Genomic DNA, 19,856 nt, shown 5'->3' with positions numbered 1-19,856 from the left:
AGAATACCCTGCATGGCAAAAGGTCATCCCACAGGCAGAAAGATTAGCAAAGACCAATATCCTACAGTTTGTATCCTGTGGCTGCAATCTTCACAAGGGCTACTCACCCATGTGAAACATCTTGTGCCTAAAAAAAGCACTATCTCCACGGGCTTTGGTGCAGGGTGAGGCTGCAGCTCTAGGTCCTGACATAGCAATTTACATTCCCTTCCTCCTGTGACGTCTAAAGTTCCAGCAAATATCTGACACTGAGCCAACAGGTTCAGAAGTCACTTGCAGTGTGATTGCGTAAGCCCACTTCCCCTTGGAAAGCATGCTAAAAAATATATTTTTAAAAAACCCAGGCTTACAAAAAACATGATACAGATGCCAATGGAACTGCAGGAAACTAAGGTACGGACAGGTGAAGTAGCTTAAACCAGAAAAGACAGGCCAGAAGCAGGAACAAGACTCAAATTTCCTGTCACTCACAACAAATTTTTAGTTGCAAGTGAACTTCCTCTTCTTTTTAAAGCTGAACAGATTCTTTTTTTTCCTCTTTGCAACCAGTTAGTATTTAGTTCAGTGCTATTTGGTACAAGAAAATTCTCATCTAGACATCATTTGCAATGCCAAAGAGCAGCAGCTCTTCTGCAGGTCTTCATTCTACCTGGTTTTTATACAGTATAGCATCTATGTACACACATACACATATACGCACACTTCACAGAAGCAGCTTCAATGTAAATGATTGGTTACAGATTGAAGCTGGAGAAAAAACACCAGCAACAATTGTCCTTTCTAGTTCTGGCACTTTCAGTTCAGATCTGGCAGGCAAGCTCTAGATGAAAATGACCCTGAAAGGTAAGATAATAATCATGTTTAAGCGGGCAACATTTTGAATGCACAACTACAAGGGAAGCTCACTTAATTTACCAGAAATGAAGGAACAAACAAAGCCTACTGTTAACTTTGGAGAGTCAGAGTGCTCCCATGTATATATATTTCCCTCTGTCATCACCTACAGTAAACTGTTACCTAGCGCTCTTCACATGGCTCTGTTATGTCAGACTTCACCAGGCTTATTAAGAACAGAAATGCCACTGCCAACTTTCACTTTCTATCTATTGTAGGAGAGTCTATCACGCTGTTTAGTGCAAGTCCCTTAAGAGTGGTTTGCTGAAGGAAGCCATGGGAAACAGGCTAGAAGGGAACAAAAACACACTGAGATAGGGCAAGCGGAGACATTTGCAAGAATTTCTTGCTATTATATGGCCCATGTTATGAAAGCATGGCAAAGCACTGCACTGCATCACTCCCTGTGTTTCAATCCATCAATCTTCCTATAAACATACACACACACACAAAAGATTATATATATATATATGCACAGAGAAATATACTACATTTTTCTATCATCTCTCCTCTTCTGACTAATGCATTTGTAGTTACAAGAGACTGTAACAAGGATTGGCCTAGTAGTCAATCACCCTCAATAGCATGCTGCGCTTTTACAACTGGAAATAGAGGGATCAGAGAGATTAATCTTCTGTCCTGGATGACATGAGGAGCCAGTGACAGTGAAAGCAAATATAAATAGGAAGAGAAGGCTCTTTGTCTTGCTACAGTCTGTTTGGTTTTGAAGAAGGCTCTTCCACGAAGAGATGCCCTTAAGAGGTCATTATGAATTAAATTAAGCAAAGGCATCCTTTTTGTAAGCCCTGCAGTACTTAGGAAAGGAGGAACTCCCACTAATAATCACCGTGACCTCACCTTCCTTCTCCCAGGAATGTAAAGACCAGGTTCAGCCGTGCTGCTTAACAGTAGCAAGATTTGACTGAATACTTCCTCAGTATTTAACTAGTGCAAGACAGCAGGTCGTACACAGGCAGACTGTCGCTTCCTCTTCAGTCAATGCTACTCAAATTAACCTCTACAGGAAAAATTCACCCAAAAGCCATGTCTAGAAGCCAGTAACTTTCGGTGTTAGGTGTCATGGCAATGCATGGACCCCCACTGCTGTCCCCACGCAAATTCTTGTGTAACAAGAAAGAAGAATTTAAATCCCAACTCTGGTGACAAGAGCAGAAGTGCATCCCCCCCTCCTCAAGCTGCACCAACGGCACAGAGTTATTAGCAGTAAGTCTGAGTGACAAATTATTCTGGTCATTAAAATCAGCAGATCAGACCCAGGGGAAGCCTATCTGTTTACTAAGAAGCGTGTTTTTTTCTACAGATACTCCTCTTTGCAGGCTCAGTAGACAATATAAAGAGGAACTGAAAGGCTTTTTAAAAATAAAGTACATTTGAGACAAAGGGAAGCACCAAGGATTTGTATGCTTTTTTAAAAATTAGCAACTCTGTGTGTAACTTTGTAGTCATTCTTTTCTTTTCTTTTTTAGTTTACCACCCTAGATCATTATATCTCTCTTTCATTCCCTTCTGTCTTATCCAACTGATCTTTTGAATCAAACAGAAGTGTTTCTTTTCCTGTCTTCAGCACAGGAAAGAAGTCAAGCTACCTGCCTGCAGAAGAACAGTGGGAATATTTTTATTCCTTGTAATGAACCTCTTATCCTTGACAGTGTGTGAACGCATGACATTACCAAAGCTATGGTCAAACTGGGAGACAAACTCACCTTAGTGGTTTTCAGCCACCTGGTAAATGACATTCCTAAATCCAATGCCTGTTTTCCCAAGCAGAAAACTTGGTGCAGTTGTTCATGACCAGCCTTACCTGCAGACTGGACAGGTGACTTGTATTCTGTCCTGCTGACGCCTTTTGAAGGGCACACAGAAACTGCAAGGAGCAGATATCAAGGCATACAAAAATACGTAGGATTTATGTACCCCAAAATATATATTTATATTCTATATTGATTCTGACCACATATCCTGCAAAGTTTACAACCGGGATCCTTAAATGAGTCTCCAGGGACAAAGCACTTATTGACTAGTTGACCTGATTTCATCAAATTAAGGAAAACAGCCACAATTTCTAGAGTGTTTCAGTATTTTCCACCTATTAGACATATACCTCCTATCAGAATTCCTAACACTGTTTTCAGTTGAGTTCAATCAACCGTGACATCCTGTCAGGTCTCTGGTTAAATTCAAGATGTGCTACCAAGCTCCCTTTGTTGCCTGCAGGTACCGAAGGTGAACTCCAGAGAGGCACCTATTTTAAAAGGTAGAGAAGTTGAACAGTAATTTCAATATAACTTTGATTTAAATCGGCTCAAACTAGATAACCATCTGAGTGTGTAATAAAGACCTGCCTTCCCCTGGTCCCTGGGGAAAGCAATTGCAAGCACTAGAAACTGCTGATGGCTGAGGTATCTATTTCTGTTTGTGAAATGTCTGGCAATGAGTTACATTTAAGAACAACACAGCTCTTAAAGCTTTACCTTTAATTGCAAAAAGACTGTCCTTGCAAGAACTCTTGTCCATTTACCCACCCCAGAAATAATACGCACAATATAATCTGTTATTTGGTTTTTCATGCTTCACACGAATGTGGTTAGATTCCGTGATAAAAGACCCACAATACTGTGGTAAGCGGTGAAAAAGAATACATTCTGGAAACGATGAGTTCTTTGGCCAATCAACAAGATTGTTGGCCAGACAACAGAACCAGTAAAAGTGAACCTAACCTACTAAAGAAGGTTTCAAGCATACGGAGCTGTGAAGCTTCACTCCTAACAAAGGCCACCCAATAAGTTTAATGTCAGTTCTGCTACGCCAAAGCAAGCTGCCACCAGACCTTCGCAGTCAGTGCACAAGTCAGCAAAACAGTCACAGTAAACACTGCACGAGTTCTGTCTCACTATGGGAATTAATAGTGAACTAAATGTGTGGTTTACACGACTCACTCAGTTCCTGCAGCAGCTAGCACTAGATGCACCAGAGAGAGAACCAGAGCAGGCAATAACTGCGTTGCTTGTTCCCCTGGAAGACTTCCCATTTAACACGTTTTTTCCCTAGAAGAGAAGTTTCTCCCAGACTTGAAGTTTTCCACTCTTCATAGCCTTCTACAGCTTTGCTCCTCACAATTTGTCTACCATATGCAGACACACTCCAAGCACAACAATGTGCAGAGCTCCTGCAAGCTCCTTCCTTCAAAGACAGTTCACTTTTTAAAGTAAACCCAGCTCCAGCCTCTCACAGAATACCAGGTAGACACTTCTACAGGATCAAAAGTTCCTTATATTTTGGGAAAAGGGAGAAAGGGCAGGATCTGAGCAAAACAAAACAAGCAAAATAAAGAAAAAGAAGTGGACACTATTTCCATTTTCATTTTTCCTGGCAAATGGCCATGCTCATTCTATTCATCACTGTTTCTGAAGCTGGCTGTCAGTCACTCACATTAAGGCTGACTGCTTCCGAGGTGCATAGCAGGAAAGACCCATAGCAGGAGACTCCTTTCTCTTAGGCAACAGAATAATTTCAGGACTTGTAAGAACCACCTAACTCTCCTTCCTCAAGCAGCATTACTACTGGGAGCTGCCACACTCCTGCAATAACCTGCCTCCTCCATGAATACCAGTGTCTGGAAGAGAGATAAGAAAATCAGGCTGGCAGAGATGAGACTTTGGTATATTGCATGAGGTATGTGTGACAGCCTCAGCAGCTGCGCAAACTGACTCCTTTTACCCTTGACTATGGGACAACTGCTTGTCGAAAAAGTTCAACGTAAAATAAAAGAAGATTTTTATGAAAAAAACCTCATTCTGAAAATATGGGAAGTTCACTCGGCATGCTGAATTAATCTGTCGTCATAACACTTAAGACTGGGCAAAACTAGCTACAAAATAGGTGGATTTTCTAGCTCTAGAACTGTAACTACCTTGTTTGGACATCTCCACCAATTCTGGCTACATATCCATACACTGAGGCACGAAAAGGGTTGCAGCCTTCCTTCTGCTATGACACCTTGAAACAGAAAATTGCTTCTTTTCAACTAGTTTATCTCTATAAGCGCAAGTGCTGACTAGGGCTGGCTGAAAGTCAAGTTAGGAAAAAAAAAAACCACCAAAGCAACAAACCCAACACCATATCAGAGAATATTCACTGAATTGGAAATTTTTTAAGTTCTGGAATCCTCAACATAAGGATACAGAACTGTTGGAACAGGCCCAGAGGAGGGCCACAAAGATGATCAGAGGGCTGGAGCACCTCTGCCATGAAGACAGGCTGAGAGAGGTGGTGTTGTTCAGCCTGGAGAAGAGAAGGCTCTGAGGAGACCTTATAGCGACCTTCCAGTACCTGAAGGAGCTACAGGAAACCTGAGGAGGGACTGTTTACAAAGGCTTATAGTGACAGGACTAGGGACAATGACTATAAACTGGAGAGGGGCAGATTTAGGCTAGACATATGGAGGAATTTCTTCACCATGAGAGTGGTGAGGCGCTGGCACAGGCTGCCCAGGGAAGCTGTGGCTGCCCAATCCCTGCAAGTGTTCAAGGCCAGGCTGGATGGGGCCCTGGGCAGCCTGGTCTGGTGGGATGTCCCTGCCCACTGCAGGGGCGCTGGAACTGGATGATCTTTAAGGTCTTTTGCAACCCAAACTATTCTGGTTCTATAATCCTGACCTAGAGACAGCCTTAGCAGAACTCCGCATTAGTGGAAATTCATCAATGTTGATAAGTTTCAAAGAAAACATCTTAGCTTTTATAAATAAAGTGTTTTTCAAAAAAAACTTCTTTCCTTTGAAAAATTCCACTACGGCTGTTACTGGATTAGCCTCAGCCTCACCTGCCGCTACCGCAGAACCAATCTGAGCAGCAGAAGTTGAGAGTGTGCTGCTGCTTCAGCTGAAGCGCTACTGTCAGACCAGCTCTCCTCTTCCACCCCCATCTTCCTTCCAAGATCTCTTTCCACCTCCACTCAAGCTCTAAACTGCAAATCGCCCGCGCTATGTTTATGCTGCCGGGTTATTCCACAAATCTGCCGTGCTCGGAAGCAGCCGAGCCCTTCGCCAGCACCGCAGCCCGCGCTGCGCGCTCTCGCCCCGCTGTCCGCACAAGCCGATTTCTCTCTGACGCCCGATAATTCTCGCCCCGCCTGCACTTCCAGCCGACTGGAAACAGGAAAAGTTAAAGAGTTACGGTTCGCTCGAGCACTACTTTTACCTGACAACGAGCTCCGGGAGGCACGAAGGAATTCGGGCTGTTTCTCACTCTGCCATGAAACTTCACGACCGGTTACGAACGCGCCGCGCATCTCCCGCACCCGGGACTGAGCCCGCGCCCCCGCGTTCTCCCCACGCGAACCCGGTGCAAACGCAGAGCCCTCCCCGCCCCGAGCCCGGTTCCTCCTGCGCGGCGCTGACACGCGGCTCGGCAGCCGAGCCCGGGCAGACAAAGGCGGCGGCGGTGGGAAAGCCGCTCCCCCCCCGGCGCTCCACCTGCGGGGCGAGCGGCGCCCCCGCGCCTACCTCGGTGCCCCGCGCAGCGCCGGCCCCGCGGCTGCTGCCCATGCCCGGGCCGGGGAGGCTCCTGCGGGGCCGGGGCGCCCCCGGCTCCCTCTCCCGGCTCCTGTTTACCGGGGCTGCCCGTCAGCGCGCGGAGGAGCACGGGGAAGCGGGGCCGCGCTCCCCCCGCGGGGCAGGGCTCGGCGCGGTCCCGCCTCCCGCCGCCTCCTTGGGCCGCGGCGCCTCCCGACGGCGGCTCCGGGCGGGGCGGCCGCTCCCCCAGCGCCGTGCTGCCACAGCATCGCCGGGCGGGGGAAAGACCTCTTGGATCACCGAGTCCAACCATTCCCATCTGACACTAAACCATGTCCCTAGGCACCTCGCCTACCCGTCTTTTAAACTCCTCCAGGGAAGGTGACTCCACCCCCCCCCCGGGCAGCCTCTGCCAGGGCCCAATGACCCTTTCTGTGAAATATTTTTCCTGATGTCCAGCCTGACCTTCCCCTGGTGCAGCTTGAGGCCATTCCCCCTTGTCCAGTCCCCTATCACTTGGGAGAAGAGGAGCTCCCTCCTCTCTACAACCTCCTTTCAGGAGGGCGGTGCTGGAGGAGATGCACTCACTCCTCGGGGAATGAGAAGAAAGCAGCTAAACTGACTTAAAACGTCCGTGCTACACACCTGAGCGCGCCTTAAGGCCACCTCTGTAAAGAATTTTGTATTAGTTATTCACCTGCATGTACTGATTTATCAGCAAGGACTGTGTAAACGAAAAGTTTTGTGTAGCAGAAGGATGAGAATGGAGCTTGCCCGGTAGCTCTGTTCTCATTTTATACTTAGGTTTTGAAAGTAGAATCATAGAATAGTCTGGGTTGGAAGGGACCTTAAAAGATCATCCAGTTCCAACCCCTCTGCCATGGGCAGGGACACCTCCCACTAGACCAGGCTGCCCAAGGCCCCATCCAACCTGGCCTCGAGCACTTCCAGGGATGGGGCAGCCACAACTTCCCTGGGCAACCTGTGCCAGTGCCTCATAACCCTCATGGTAAAGAAATTCTTCCTTATATCTAGCCTAAATCCACCCCTCTTCCTATCACTACAAGCCTTTGTGTACATGTCCTCCTCAGCTTTCTTGTAGGATCCTTTTAGGTACTGGAAGGCAGTATAGTTTGGCCATTTTTTCCCAAAGAGGAAAGCTAGTAATAAAAAAAACCTCTCCTGAAAGACGCTGGAATACATGAGCTATAATAAAAAGGTGAATAACGCAGGGGAAAAAGGCAAAGAGAGTTTTATGAGAAAGTGTCAAGGCAGAGATTACCTGCGTCCAGACATGGTCTCTGTCCCACTTGGGAATAAGTGAAAATGAACAGGCAGCCTTGCTAAACTGTTTCTGTCACTGCAGCACAGGCAAGAAAGCAGATGCTATTAAGAGAGAAACCAGACAGAAAACAAGGAAGACTCCTGACTTGACATGCGAGTTCATTCACTAAACTCAGTCAAAGTTTTTCATCTCCCGAGCCTGCACTTCTTCACGTCAATAATTTACAGGACTCCAGGGACATTACATCGGCTGTTAGAGAACAGTGAGAAAACCATAAAACAAAGAAGGTAACCTCTTTTGTTCCCAAGTACAACCACCCCATACAGAAAAATGACACTACAATATGTTTTCAGAGTACAAAGAAGCTGGGCTGAAATTCTGTCACTGCATTTCAGAGTTAGGACACAGCACACCCCTGTAATGAAGGTGGGTGAAGCACCACACACACGGTACATAGCATGTCTTCCTGGAAAAAGTGTCTGCAATTCCTATTTAGTCTCATGCAGACTAAAGCTCAAGATTAGATACTTAGATTGTATCTCTTTTTTAGATAAGGTATGGTAACACATATGTGATGTGAAGTGATGATAATCACGTCCATATGACAGGCAGTGTATTGTAATGCTGGCTTGTAAAGAGAATCATTTTCCATCGTAGGCTGCACCACTGGCTTACCTTGAGGCTGTGGGGATCTCTCAGAGGAGGTTGTTGTCTTCATGCTCTCAGTCCATTTTGCTATGCTTTTTTTTTTTTAACTATTTTTCAGGCTAGGATTGTATCCCACTGTAGGAAGAACATAGCTCACCACCCAGTACTGCGTGCCAGACTAGGAAAAGGGCCTGTAGACACAACTGGAATAGAAGTAAAAATTATACAGAAATGCAGTTGCACAGAGGGCAGATTTTCCAGGCAAACTAGAATAACTAATGATCAGGCCTGAAATGAAAGAAACTGCAATAAGCTACCAGTAAGATAACCTTAATTCTCAAGGGTAGCAAACTGCCTAAATCCCTTAGCAGATTTAAGTGTGTTCCCTGTGTTTTGCAATTATTACTCCACAGTCTCTCCATTTCCCCAGAACACTTGCCTAGTATTTAACACGTGATGCTGTTCTTGAGTTTGAAGTCTCAGCAACAACCTCCTGAACACCGGACTGCAGGGCTAGGATTAAAGCCTCAATGCTGAAGAGCAAGCACTCCTGTGGAACATCCTCCCCGTGTGCCTCACAGCCCTCAGTACAAGATGCAAACCTAACCCTTTGCCAATGTTGCTCCCCCAAATTTGCAACTAATTTTAAAAATAGCAATGAATTAATAAACTAAGTTAAAGTTCATCAGTCAAATGGAAACCTTAAGTTCTTCTAGCTAGTGCTGCTGTTCACAAGGTCAGCAGGAGACAGAAGGTTTTAAAAAATGTATGGGAATAGAACATCTCCACTTTGCTAACTGGATACCTCTGGCTCATAGCTGCGGAATTTATGCCTAGAAATTCATGTCATGCTTCGCTGAAAATCCTAGTGGATCTGCAGAAAGAGCTGCCCCAATGTCTTGCACACAGGATCTGGACTGTGAGCATATGCATGTGGCTTTTGTGAATTCTTGCTATCGACAATAAATTCAATGTGTTTAAAGTCAAAATAGGAGAAGTATCTCTGTGCCCTGGAGACTAATTCTCTCTAGAAGCAGCACAGGTCTAGCATATGGTTAATAAGACTATACTTGTCAGAAATACTTTTCCTCCTTTTAGCAGGAAAACGTAAAAGTGTTGTGAGGCAGAAACTCTGAACAGTAGGAACAATTGTAGAACTCTGCCCTCTTGTCTTTGTCTTTTTCATGACAATGCATGGAGTAGGTATGTGTAAAAGCATAATTCATTTTTTCCTGGATAATTTTAAATGATCTTTTTATTCTACAGTATTGGTCTAAGCACCTGCATATTTTCATAGCAACTCCACAATACTTTAGGGGATTACTTTAGAATTCTACTATGTTTTGGCTCTCCAAAGCTATTTCAGCTTTCTGGGGAAAATCTGTAACTACTGCTAGCATATATTTAATGAGCTATATCAGTCTCCTATGTTAGCATCTTCACAAAATGCAACAATTCCTTGCAGCTTTTTGTACAAAACCACGCAATATTACCCCATAACGACAGAACAGTCATTATGGATAGAGAGCTGGAAGCATCCCCAGAAGTCTCACAGGGGACCACACTGGTGTGAGGGGCTGATGGGAGCCTGTAAATCCCAGAAATCCACATTCCCAAAAGACCCCTTGCAAAGAATAGGCAGGTATAAGTGCCTTCATGCACCTAAGTACATACGTGCTCATTCATTTCACATGCATGTACATGAATCTGTAGCTATTGATTTAAAATGTAGAGAAACACATCTATTAGACTGGATAATGACTACTAAAAAGAATGTAAGCCTGAGGAAGCTTTAAATCCAGACACATGCGTATGCGTCTCCATGTGCAAACACAACATGCGTGCAGACAAGACAGGATGGGCTTTTTCTTTGCCAGTTTTTCTCCAAGTCAGCTCAGTTCCTTTACTTCCTTCCACCTGCATATCCCTGAGCTGTGTATTCCCCCATCTGGTCACTGTCTTCTATGCTGCACACGACTGGCAGAGATGAGGGGAATTTCTCCAGGTGTTCTCTGATAACCCCTAGTTTTACTATAAGTAAGCCTGGGTTTCACTCCATCCTGCACTGTTGCTCTGCTGGTTTATGCCTGTGTTAGGCAAATAAAATAAGATTCTGGTGAGAGTGAAAAGAGGAGCATTATGGAAAGTGAAAAGATCTGATTTGAATTCAAGTAGAAAGAAGGAAGGAAATGCAAATAAAGCTTATGACCTTCCTGACTGTTTTTCATCAATATTTCAGACAATTTCAGGTTCTGAATGCAAAATGAAAGAAAACAATTTACCTCTGCAAGATCTGGAATTCCTTAAAACCTGTTATCAATGTGCTCCACACAGCATTGTTTCAAAGCCTGCTCTACACCATAGGTAGGAGCACTTTTTGCTGCCCTCTCCCTTAGAACATGAAGAAAACTAGATACGATCTTTCTAGCCAATTTTAGAAGAAAATTATTTGTTTCAAGAATACAGAAAACTAGGTGTTTTCCTGATTGCCTCAAGTACAGGAAAAGAGCGACTCCCACTCCCTTTCTTTGCCAACTTAGAATACCCAAGTTGTAGCCAGGAATCTTCAGACACGTGACCACTGAAAGATGCCCATTGTCTGAAAACTGTAGTCTGCTAGAGTAAATGGCAATAGCTTAGAAATGAATGAAAGAAAAAGCTGTATGATGCATGAGAATTGCATGGCAGGCACCTGAAAGATATTGCAACACTAAACAAGCACGATACAGCGTTAAATCACTGACCTTTTATTTGTGAGATAAGGGAGAAGAACCTAAGTCCAGAAGTAAGGCTACTCATCAAATATTTATATGCAACATATCCAAAGAGTTGCAGTCACTGTAAAATAAACCATTCTTCTTTCTCAGATAATTTATCTTTTTCAGCTCCATTTTTTGTTGCCTTGCAAGCAGTAACTCAGCAGAATGCACTGTTCAAAGTAGTTTTTACCAGAAAGTTTTACCATCAGAGCTCCAAGTAGGAGACTTGCAGACATAGTAACGTGTATTTCCAAAGTGCCTGAAATTTATCAGACTTTCTGCAGTCTCATATGCAGGACATAAATTAGCATTGAAGTAAATACATTTTACTAAAGCTCGCCCTTGGAAAAACACTTGGATGAGATCATTCAAAACCCATATCTGAGACTGCACATCCCAGCAGAATTCTGCAACCCTTCACAGTCATGTGAGGGTGCCTCTGAAGAGCAAGATTGGATAGAGCTTTGAATATGTCTCAAAGCAGATAGGCTTTTGCAGTGATAAAGCCTAACCCAGGCCTCATAAAGGCCATCTTCTATAGAAGCGTTAACAGGGATCTTCTCATAATTGAGTCTCAAAACTATGGAAAGGGTTGGCAAATACAACAAATGGACCTTTTAAGGTAATTTCTCTAGATAAAATTAGTTGTCCAGCTATGTGTGAACTGACTCTAAGGAAAATCCAATCAACAACATTCAAGTGTCACACTTGATTGAGGCTTATAGCACTGCAGGTCATTTAGGACCCATATAAAACAAAGAACTCTGTACCACAGTCCCTTCTTTGTACCCAGTAAATTTAATGTCCGATTCAAGGCAGGATATGTACCATTAGGAAAAAAGTGAAGCTCAATAACAAGTGACGCATCTTGAGAGGTTAGGTGGTGCTGCAGCTGGGACTACAGCTCACCATTTTCTTCCTCTGCTTTGCAAAAACGAAGTTTCCTCCTCTATTGATGAGAACTTGGAAAAAGAATTTGGCTGTTGTGCTGCACTTACAGGTCGGTTACTTGGACCATCAAGGAGTATAGAGAAAGTTATATTAACTTACTCCTCCCAAACCCAAATATTTAGAAAAGGAAAGACATTTTCTGAACCTACCTCTTCACATTCGGTATTTCAGCACTGACTCTTCCCACTGCAAGAAATAGATTGCGTTCATCCAACATGGTGAAGACGTAAGAATAGGCAGCCTGTTTCCGTGCAGCAAAACCCAGGCATCATCTTCCTCATAAGCAGAGCTACTGTGCTGAACCCAGCTAGATGTTCCTCTCACAGAGCTCTCCTACATTTTCTCCTCATACATTAACTATTGATATTCATATCTGTCCAGAGTACAGACTGATTAATAATACTAAGCACTTCTATAGGACCTCTGCCAGAAGCAGCCTAGGCATATCTTACCAGATATTATTTTAATCACAATTTTAGAGGCTTCAATTTTAACAGTACCTTGAGCTGCTTAAAGCTAAATACACAAAACAGGAAAATAGGAACCAGAGAACTGAAGAAGACAGAAGGATCTCTGAAAGTATACTGCAAAATTAGAGGAGATTCAGAGGACAGCAAGCATTATTAAGGCACTGGAATAACAAAGACAGTGAATTGCTATCATAAAAATATGAGTAAGAGATGTGATACAAACACAGAACTTGCTGAGTGTTCAGGAGACACTGTTCTCCATTTCTCATAACACTAGACTAAATGAATTTCAATTAAAAAACGTTAGAAAGTTCAAAACTACAGTGAAAGAAAATGCTTTTCCCACTACACGTATGTAGAAGTAAGACTGAATCTATCAAGCTTCAAAAATAGTTCTAGGCCTTTGTGGGCCTCCAAATTGCACTGTACACTGAAAAAGCAAGTTCTTCACAATGCAGGCCAGTCGCTAGCATAAAAGGCAAGATCCTGTGTTGGAAACACATTTCTGCACACTCAGTTACACAAGAATTTTTGCACCTTCTTCTGAAACGTCTGTTACCTCCTGTTCTCAGAGACAGATGCTGGACTGGATGGATGTTGAGCTAATCCAAGCTATTTTGATGAGCCCTATGTTTCCCTAGAGAAAACTATATATCACTGGCAAGGCAGACAATGCTAAGAAGAAATCCTGTCACTCAACTCTCAGCCTCAAGATCATGTTTAAAAACAAAGGTATTTCATTATATCTCTGTATTGTAACTTTGCACTGGCCAATAAAGGTTTTCAGCAAACCACAATCAGATGCCAAATATGGCCCACTATGGGTAACAGTTCCAACATGTGACATGAAGTACAAATTAGATTAATGCAAAATAGATCCAGGTCTACTGTTTAATGACATCTGTTCAGGTAAAATAAAGAGACTGCCTGCATGTTAAGTTTATGGCTAGAAGGGAGAAAAAAACAGAACTTTTTTTTTTTTTAAATCATAGTCATCTGCTAAAAAAACCTCAACCAAACACACAGAGGAAGAAGAAACTCATGATTTCTCCTTTTAGAAAACCTTAGTGGTTTTATTTCCAACTCATTAACCTTCTTGATCACATACTACATAAATCATACTATTTCATACACACATACACACACACACAGAGTTTTATATAATAGTCAGCCCTACTAAAGACTGGATTGAAAATAGCCTTGAAGTGTGGTTTAGCAATCAACTTCTGTCGCTGAAGACATGTAAAGTGTCTTGAATCGCAAGGCCAGAAAGGATAAGTAGCAAGGAGTAGTCAGTTTGAGCAGTTACTCTTGTATACTCCTCACACACCACTAAATTTATATTTTCTTATCCTCACCCTGTACTGATAAGAAAACAGTATTTCTCATTTCACAGCATGAAGTTATGGGGACAGGTAATATTTTTACTACATATAGAGCATCCAGCATAATCTAGCTAGCGGACAGCTCTGAAATTCATACTTACAGGACCAAAGCAGGTTCTCTGTTCTGCAATACATTATGATTATATAATAGTTAACAACATAAACCCCAGCATATAATCATACATTTTTGAGGCACTCTTCCATTCTTTTCATCCTGTTGCTGACCTCCACAGATCTGTTCAGAATGGGCTGAATAAGGATCATAAGGAAAACTGTGGAAATTTCTTTATCTGTGGTACTCTTCGTAAATCTCATTATTGGACAACCCCAAAACTTTTGCCATTCTCAACCGTCTCTGCTGCCCCCCGGTGTTCCTTCTCTGCAACATCACACAGAAAGCTAATGCCTCAAGTCCTCTGCCACGAAGAAGTGACGCACAAACTAGCAGACCACACTTCTAGATGCAGTTCTTTTGCAGACTGATGTTCATAATAATTCCTAAAAAAAAATAAATCTAATTACTAGACAAGCCTCATTCCAGTAGGATATTGCAGAAGAAACCTCTCTCTTGCACTGAACACCGCCAGAGACATTGCTTCAAATTAACAAGTTACTATGTCTTCAGTGCAGTAAACTGGGAAATAGCCGTCTTACTCTCACTGACAAAAAAGATGAAGCAGATCAAGACTGACACACAAAAGACCTGAAACTGCAAAGTCTCCCAGCCACTGCATGTATGTGTCTGTAATAGGGAGAAGAGATTCCTGGAGTAAGAAGCTTCTAAGCTATACATAGAGATACATGTATTGATAGGGAAGATGCACGCTGGATTCTGCAGCTTTCTTAGCTACTGCATTCCTTTTGACACTTAATGGCTTTGAAACAACTGCCTTTGAGCCCTTCTAATAAGATATAGCTAGCAGTCCCAAGGGAAAATGGTTACAATTAGTTTTTTTATTCATGGAGCTAGCTAGCTGCGGGAAAGAACTTGGCTGAAGGAGTCAATCCGCACGTGGTTGGATGATGTGGTTTCATCTTTTGAGACAGAAATATAGAGAAAATCTGGCACATCGTTCTTGAAAGAACAGAAAGGCTTTGAAGTACAACTTGTTCTTTAATCACACAGCAGTCTTAGTGAAAATCTTATCAGATGGAAGGATTCATCATGAAAAATCCTATAGGTCTCAGGAGGTCCTATAGGATCCCTTATTTAACCTGTGGCTGTAAATTCTAATAAAAAGGGAGTGCTGGACTTCTCTCAAAACGAAACATAAGGCGAGCATCCACCCCACAGTAAAAAAACCCAAACAACTAGGGAGAACAATGACCAGCTTGCTGGAATACTCTGCTCAACAAGGCTACCTGGTCAATAAAGGAATCAATTTTTCACTGATCGGGAAATAAAGACAGGCTAGGAATATAAAATAGGTGAAAACCAGCAATAGCTTAAGACTCATTAGAAAGTTCTGTCCCCATGGTTGACTGATTTATCCCTAATTTGCTCTCAGATTGGGGCCTCCACTGACATCTCACGGCCTTCGTGGAACACACTATAGTTGAAACACGACTCTCCTTTATCAAGTAATTGCTCTTTTCTGACAAAAGGAGTAGAACAACATGCCTGATTAGTTAAAAAGTTTTGCTTGCAAAATCTATGATTTGTATATTTGATCAGTGCGTGTAGAGAAAAGAAAAATAAAAATTAATAGTGTGAGAAGGAACGTCCCTTTACCAGTGCACAGATATGCTTATAACACTCAATAGTGCTCATAAGCAACCTTAAAAACATCGACTATAAACTAGGAATTGAAACCAGCTAAGGGGAGCAGGAGACTGTTTTGGCACGCTTCTGTTGAGAAAGGGCACAGTAACAGTTCTACCTATTAAAAAACAAGATTTACCATCCACAATATTGCAATGCCTCTAAACATACTTGCTTCACAAGAAACAGCCTGAATTCATCTTTGTATTGAGCACATACTATGATTTTTTCCTTAGACCATCTTTAAATGTCAATAACTATAGGATTACCTTTCCCCCCCCCCACTGTTTTTAACTCAACACTACAACCATTACAAACACTGGAGAACTAACCCAAACTGAAATCAGGGTAAGAACTACAGCAATTGGAAGCAGCGCAGCCTCACACAACTGTCCCATAGCTTCACATGGCTTTCTTAGTTTCATGAATGTCCTCACACTAGCAACTGTGGCTCAGTGCTAACAGATACCAATGAAAGCATCAAATGCATTTCAAGATTAACCCGATTTACATTAAAATTGGAAAAGCATGACCCAAAACAAAAGTTCCAGGTAGAAAGCAACTCCTTGCAGACACAACCAACTCCAAACCCACAATTTACACCCAGAAGATGGTGCCCCATTAAGAAAGTTGTAAGTATTTGAAAAGAAACCACAGCGTCTAATTCAGGATATGCAAAAAAAAAGCTGGAAAGACTTCATTTTTGTAATATAAAGCATTAACAGTTTTAGCTTTGTCAACAACTGAAAGCACCAGTGCAATTATATCCCAGGGGACTGCAAACCGAATACAGATGGGAATTGCAAGCAAACAGATGTTTATCATTTCAGCCTTAAAGAGATTTCAGAAAAATCAAATGTTAAATTCAAGATCCAAAATAATTTCTGACACCTCTGTGGCACTTATCAATTTGACAGAAGAATCCTGGAGGTCATTCAACATGAGACCAGCCTGTTTATGCCTCTCAGGTCATCAAGCATAAAAGCAGCATGCAAAATTTAAGGATGGTAGAGAAGAACATGTCAAACTCGTTGTTGAACTTCCATTATATAAATGCTTTATGATACTATCTAATTACATGAGCAAATACACAAAAGCTAAACATTTGCCTACAGCAGATGCACAGCACCAGAGTACACTTACTACTGGTCAGAAAAAGAAACTATTTAAGTAAGTTTACACAGCAAACAGTAATTAATCCCTAGCACAGTCTAACACAGGATTACGTAAAACATGATTGCATACTACATCAGCAACTAATCCACTGAACTACACCGCTCTTAGGGCTGTACTTCTGGTTTAAAATAAAAGTGCCTGTAACAGTACAGGAGATGAGAACAAAATCAGAAGAGTTCTGCACAAGAGATGTTTGTATTAGGTATAATCAAAATGAGGCATAATAAAAATTATGAGAAGCTACACATGTAAAAGTTATTATTACTACATTGTACTGTCTAAAAAGTATTGTTCCACAGTTCATTATGCATATGCCAACAGTGAGAGCCACAAGTGAGACTTAACTCAGACTACCTGCCACACATCTCAGTTACATGGTCTTACTAATTTGAGTATTGTCATTCCAATGCACTGCAAAATAATTTGCTGAAAATTATACGAATGCAAAATCAGATAAAGTGATGACAGCCGATATTATTTTACTCCCACTTGTTACCAAATCTCTACTGTACCTACAAACCAAATACCACTGCCTTCAAAAGCCTACTGAGCCACAAATAAGTAACTGTTGGGAAAACACTACTACATTTGCCTTGTTCTTTGCAATATTTTTCCTTCAGCATTAAATATTGTCCCATGCTGGAGATGAAATAAACCACTGGTACGTTTACAGTTCCTATCACTGCTCAACAACGATGTGTTCTTCATACCAGGTGCAACTTTGACCAGTAAGAATGAGCCTAGAGTTCATACATGCAGAATTAACATTTTTACCTTATCACTGCCCAGATGAATAATCTTGCGATGTTTTTCCCAGGAGCTCGCCAGTTTCTGAAATCTCCAGAAGGCTTAAGAAGTTGCAGTAACATTACATGAAATTGATTTCCTCCAAGGGTGAGAATTTCAAGTTACTTCTTTCCCTTCCAGTGATATTTTTTCTGGCCCTTCTTTTGACTGCTATGCTCATCAGCCACTAATGTTTGACTGGAATGCAGCACAGATCATTTTAATACGTAACTGAGGATTCTGGCAAGAAAGGGGCCAGAATATTCAATTGTATAGATACAATGTGGAGGAGCTTCTTTTGTTTGTGTGGTTTGTTGTAGGTTTTTTATTAATCTGTTTATACTACAACACCTGAGGCAACACAGGTTTATAAAAAGATGTCAAACACATAGACAGAATGAAAAAGGAAAAGCTTTCAGTAGGTATATTCCTCCAACGTCACTTTCTGCAGTAGCTGCACGCTCACTAGAGGCGTCTCATCCAAGTACCGAACTGCCTTTGTACAATATTAGCTGGAGGGGAGAAAGGCTGCAGGTTAACACATCCCATTAGTTTAACACCCATTCTGCCTTTGCTAGTCCATCTGCAGGAGTGCAGGAGGTTTATTTAAAGCGTACAGCGTTGGTCACACTATTCCTAAGGAAGCTAGTGGGAACTTTCCCCACAGACTTCAGCAGGAACATATACAAACCAGTGCTTCTGGAAAAAACAAACAAACAAAAAAAAACCCTCTCCCCTATAACAAAGCCCCACTTTTAATTTAGGAGCACGCTGTAAGACAGGAAAAGTTATTTTGTGCATTTAGAAGAGCATAAACCAGAATAAAACTGAATATTTATTAGAATTTCTTCCAGTAACAGCATTCAACATCTTAACAAACCAAGTTGTGAAGTCTTAAAAAAATTTAGGATTACAAAAAAGTTAAAATAAGTTGTTCCTTATATTTAATGGCAACAAAGGGGGAACTTTCTATTTAAAAACAAACTTGTCATATAAACAGTACTATTTCAAGAAAATGTGATTAATGTGATATGTAACTTTCAGAATGTATACAAATTGTATGAATATCAATCTGAATGGAACAGAGGAGTGGGACACACTACCCCCTTAAAAATCTCAAAATAGGCTGTTTGAAGAAAGGAGCGGGAGGAAGATCTTTAGTGAAATAACTTAGAAGATACCACACAATGGACAAAAAACGCAAGAGTACAGAAGACATTATATGATGCCCTCATTACAACAACCCCTCAAGTCTGGTTATACAGTAAATAAAGTTAGTAAAGTGCATCTTTTAAAGACTTGTCTAGTGAAATAGCTTTTCCAAATATAAAACACAACACAAGACGTGCAGTAACAGTTAAATCATAGTGTAAGTTTTTCAAAAGTAATTTTAACTTTTCATTCACTAATGAAGAAAAGTTTTAACTGCAGTAGTGTTCACATTATCCTTCAATAGGATGCATCCTCATGTGCTTTTGTTACTTGGAAATCTTTAAATACGGAGCATGGCAAAATTACACAGTTTAAGCAAGTGCTTCTCTCAATGTAATACAATTCTTCAATGGCAGAACAGCCACATGCAGCACAACCATGTTAGATTTTGGGAAGTTTAGGTGCACTAACGACGGGATTGGTCTCCTGCAAATACCTTCGCCCTGCACTCTTATAGTCGTAGGTGCAGGTGTGAGTCTCTGCATAGCGGTGCGTTGCACAGAAGTTGTTTCCACATCTGAAGAATCAAGAATATTAGAAGTTACAAGCTTTTAACTCTCTGACATGCTGGGAGCCCTTTAGCTTAATCATGTCTTGTTTATTTGTCATAACTGCTTGGATTCTAATCATCCTTGACTGATAACATTAACTGGTAGGGTAATCAAAATGACATTTCTGGAACTGAATGTTGCTGTTTTGGCCCAACATTTTCCTCAGCTGGGAAGTTAAAAAAAATCAGTACTCCTAGAAACAGCTAGCAAGGATCAAACCCAATTATAAAATAGGAATTAGGTTTTGATTTATATTATTTCTTTTTAAAGACCTCATGCATCATCAGTTGGTAGAATTCAGCAGACAAAAAAACCATGCAACTAAAATAATGGCATCAAGTGAAATCCACATAATGTGTTTCAATTTAAAACCACCACATCTTTCAGACTACCAAAACAGATGTTTAGTTCAGTACAACTTCTGCATGATATACTCAAATTAGTCAT

The 19,856-nt window shown here is 41.7% G+C and overlaps 2 protein-coding genes across 10 annotated transcripts in view; both read right to left on the bottom strand.

Moving 5' to 3' along the window:
* Window positions 1-6,570, bottom strand: part of MARCHF8 (membrane associated ring-CH-type finger 8) — a 96,141-nt gene extending 89,571 nt beyond the window's left edge. For 3 of the 6 annotated variants that reach the window (XM_054071540.1, XM_054071538.1, XM_054071543.1), the window contains exon 1: window positions 6,416-6,568. The gene's annotated coding sequence lies outside the window, so the exon portion shown is untranslated. Of the gene's footprint in view, window positions 1-6,110; window positions 6,346-6,415 lie in introns of those variants that run through there. The other 3 variants (XM_054071537.1, XM_054071541.1, XM_054071539.1) reach the window with 3 other exon arrangements.
* A 3,358-nt stretch (window positions 6,571-9,928) lies between these two features.
* ZFAND4 (zinc finger AN1-type containing 4) overlaps window positions 9,929-19,856 on the bottom strand; it is a 30,871-nt gene continuing 20,943 nt past the window's right edge. For 2 of the 4 annotated variants that reach the window (XM_054071798.1, XM_054071796.1), the window contains exon 10: window positions 9,930-19,375. In XM_054071798.1, coding sequence (XP_053927773.1) covers window positions 19,240-19,375 — 136 coding nt within the window. In that variant the 3' untranslated portion in view covers window positions 9,930-19,239. Of the gene's footprint in view, window positions 19,376-19,856 lie in introns of all 4 variants that reach the window. The other 2 variants (XM_054071799.1, XM_054071797.1) reach the window with 2 other exon arrangements.

This window comes from Cuculus canorus, chromosome 7 (genome assembly GCF_017976375.1).
Source record: "Cuculus canorus isolate bCucCan1 chromosome 7, bCucCan1.pri, whole genome shotgun sequence".
In the NCBI taxonomy this organism is placed as follows: Eukaryota; Metazoa; Chordata; class Aves; order Cuculiformes; family Cuculidae; genus Cuculus; species Cuculus canorus.
Note: the sequence above shows the minus strand (reverse complement) of the source record. Positions and strands in the feature narration are given on the sequence as shown.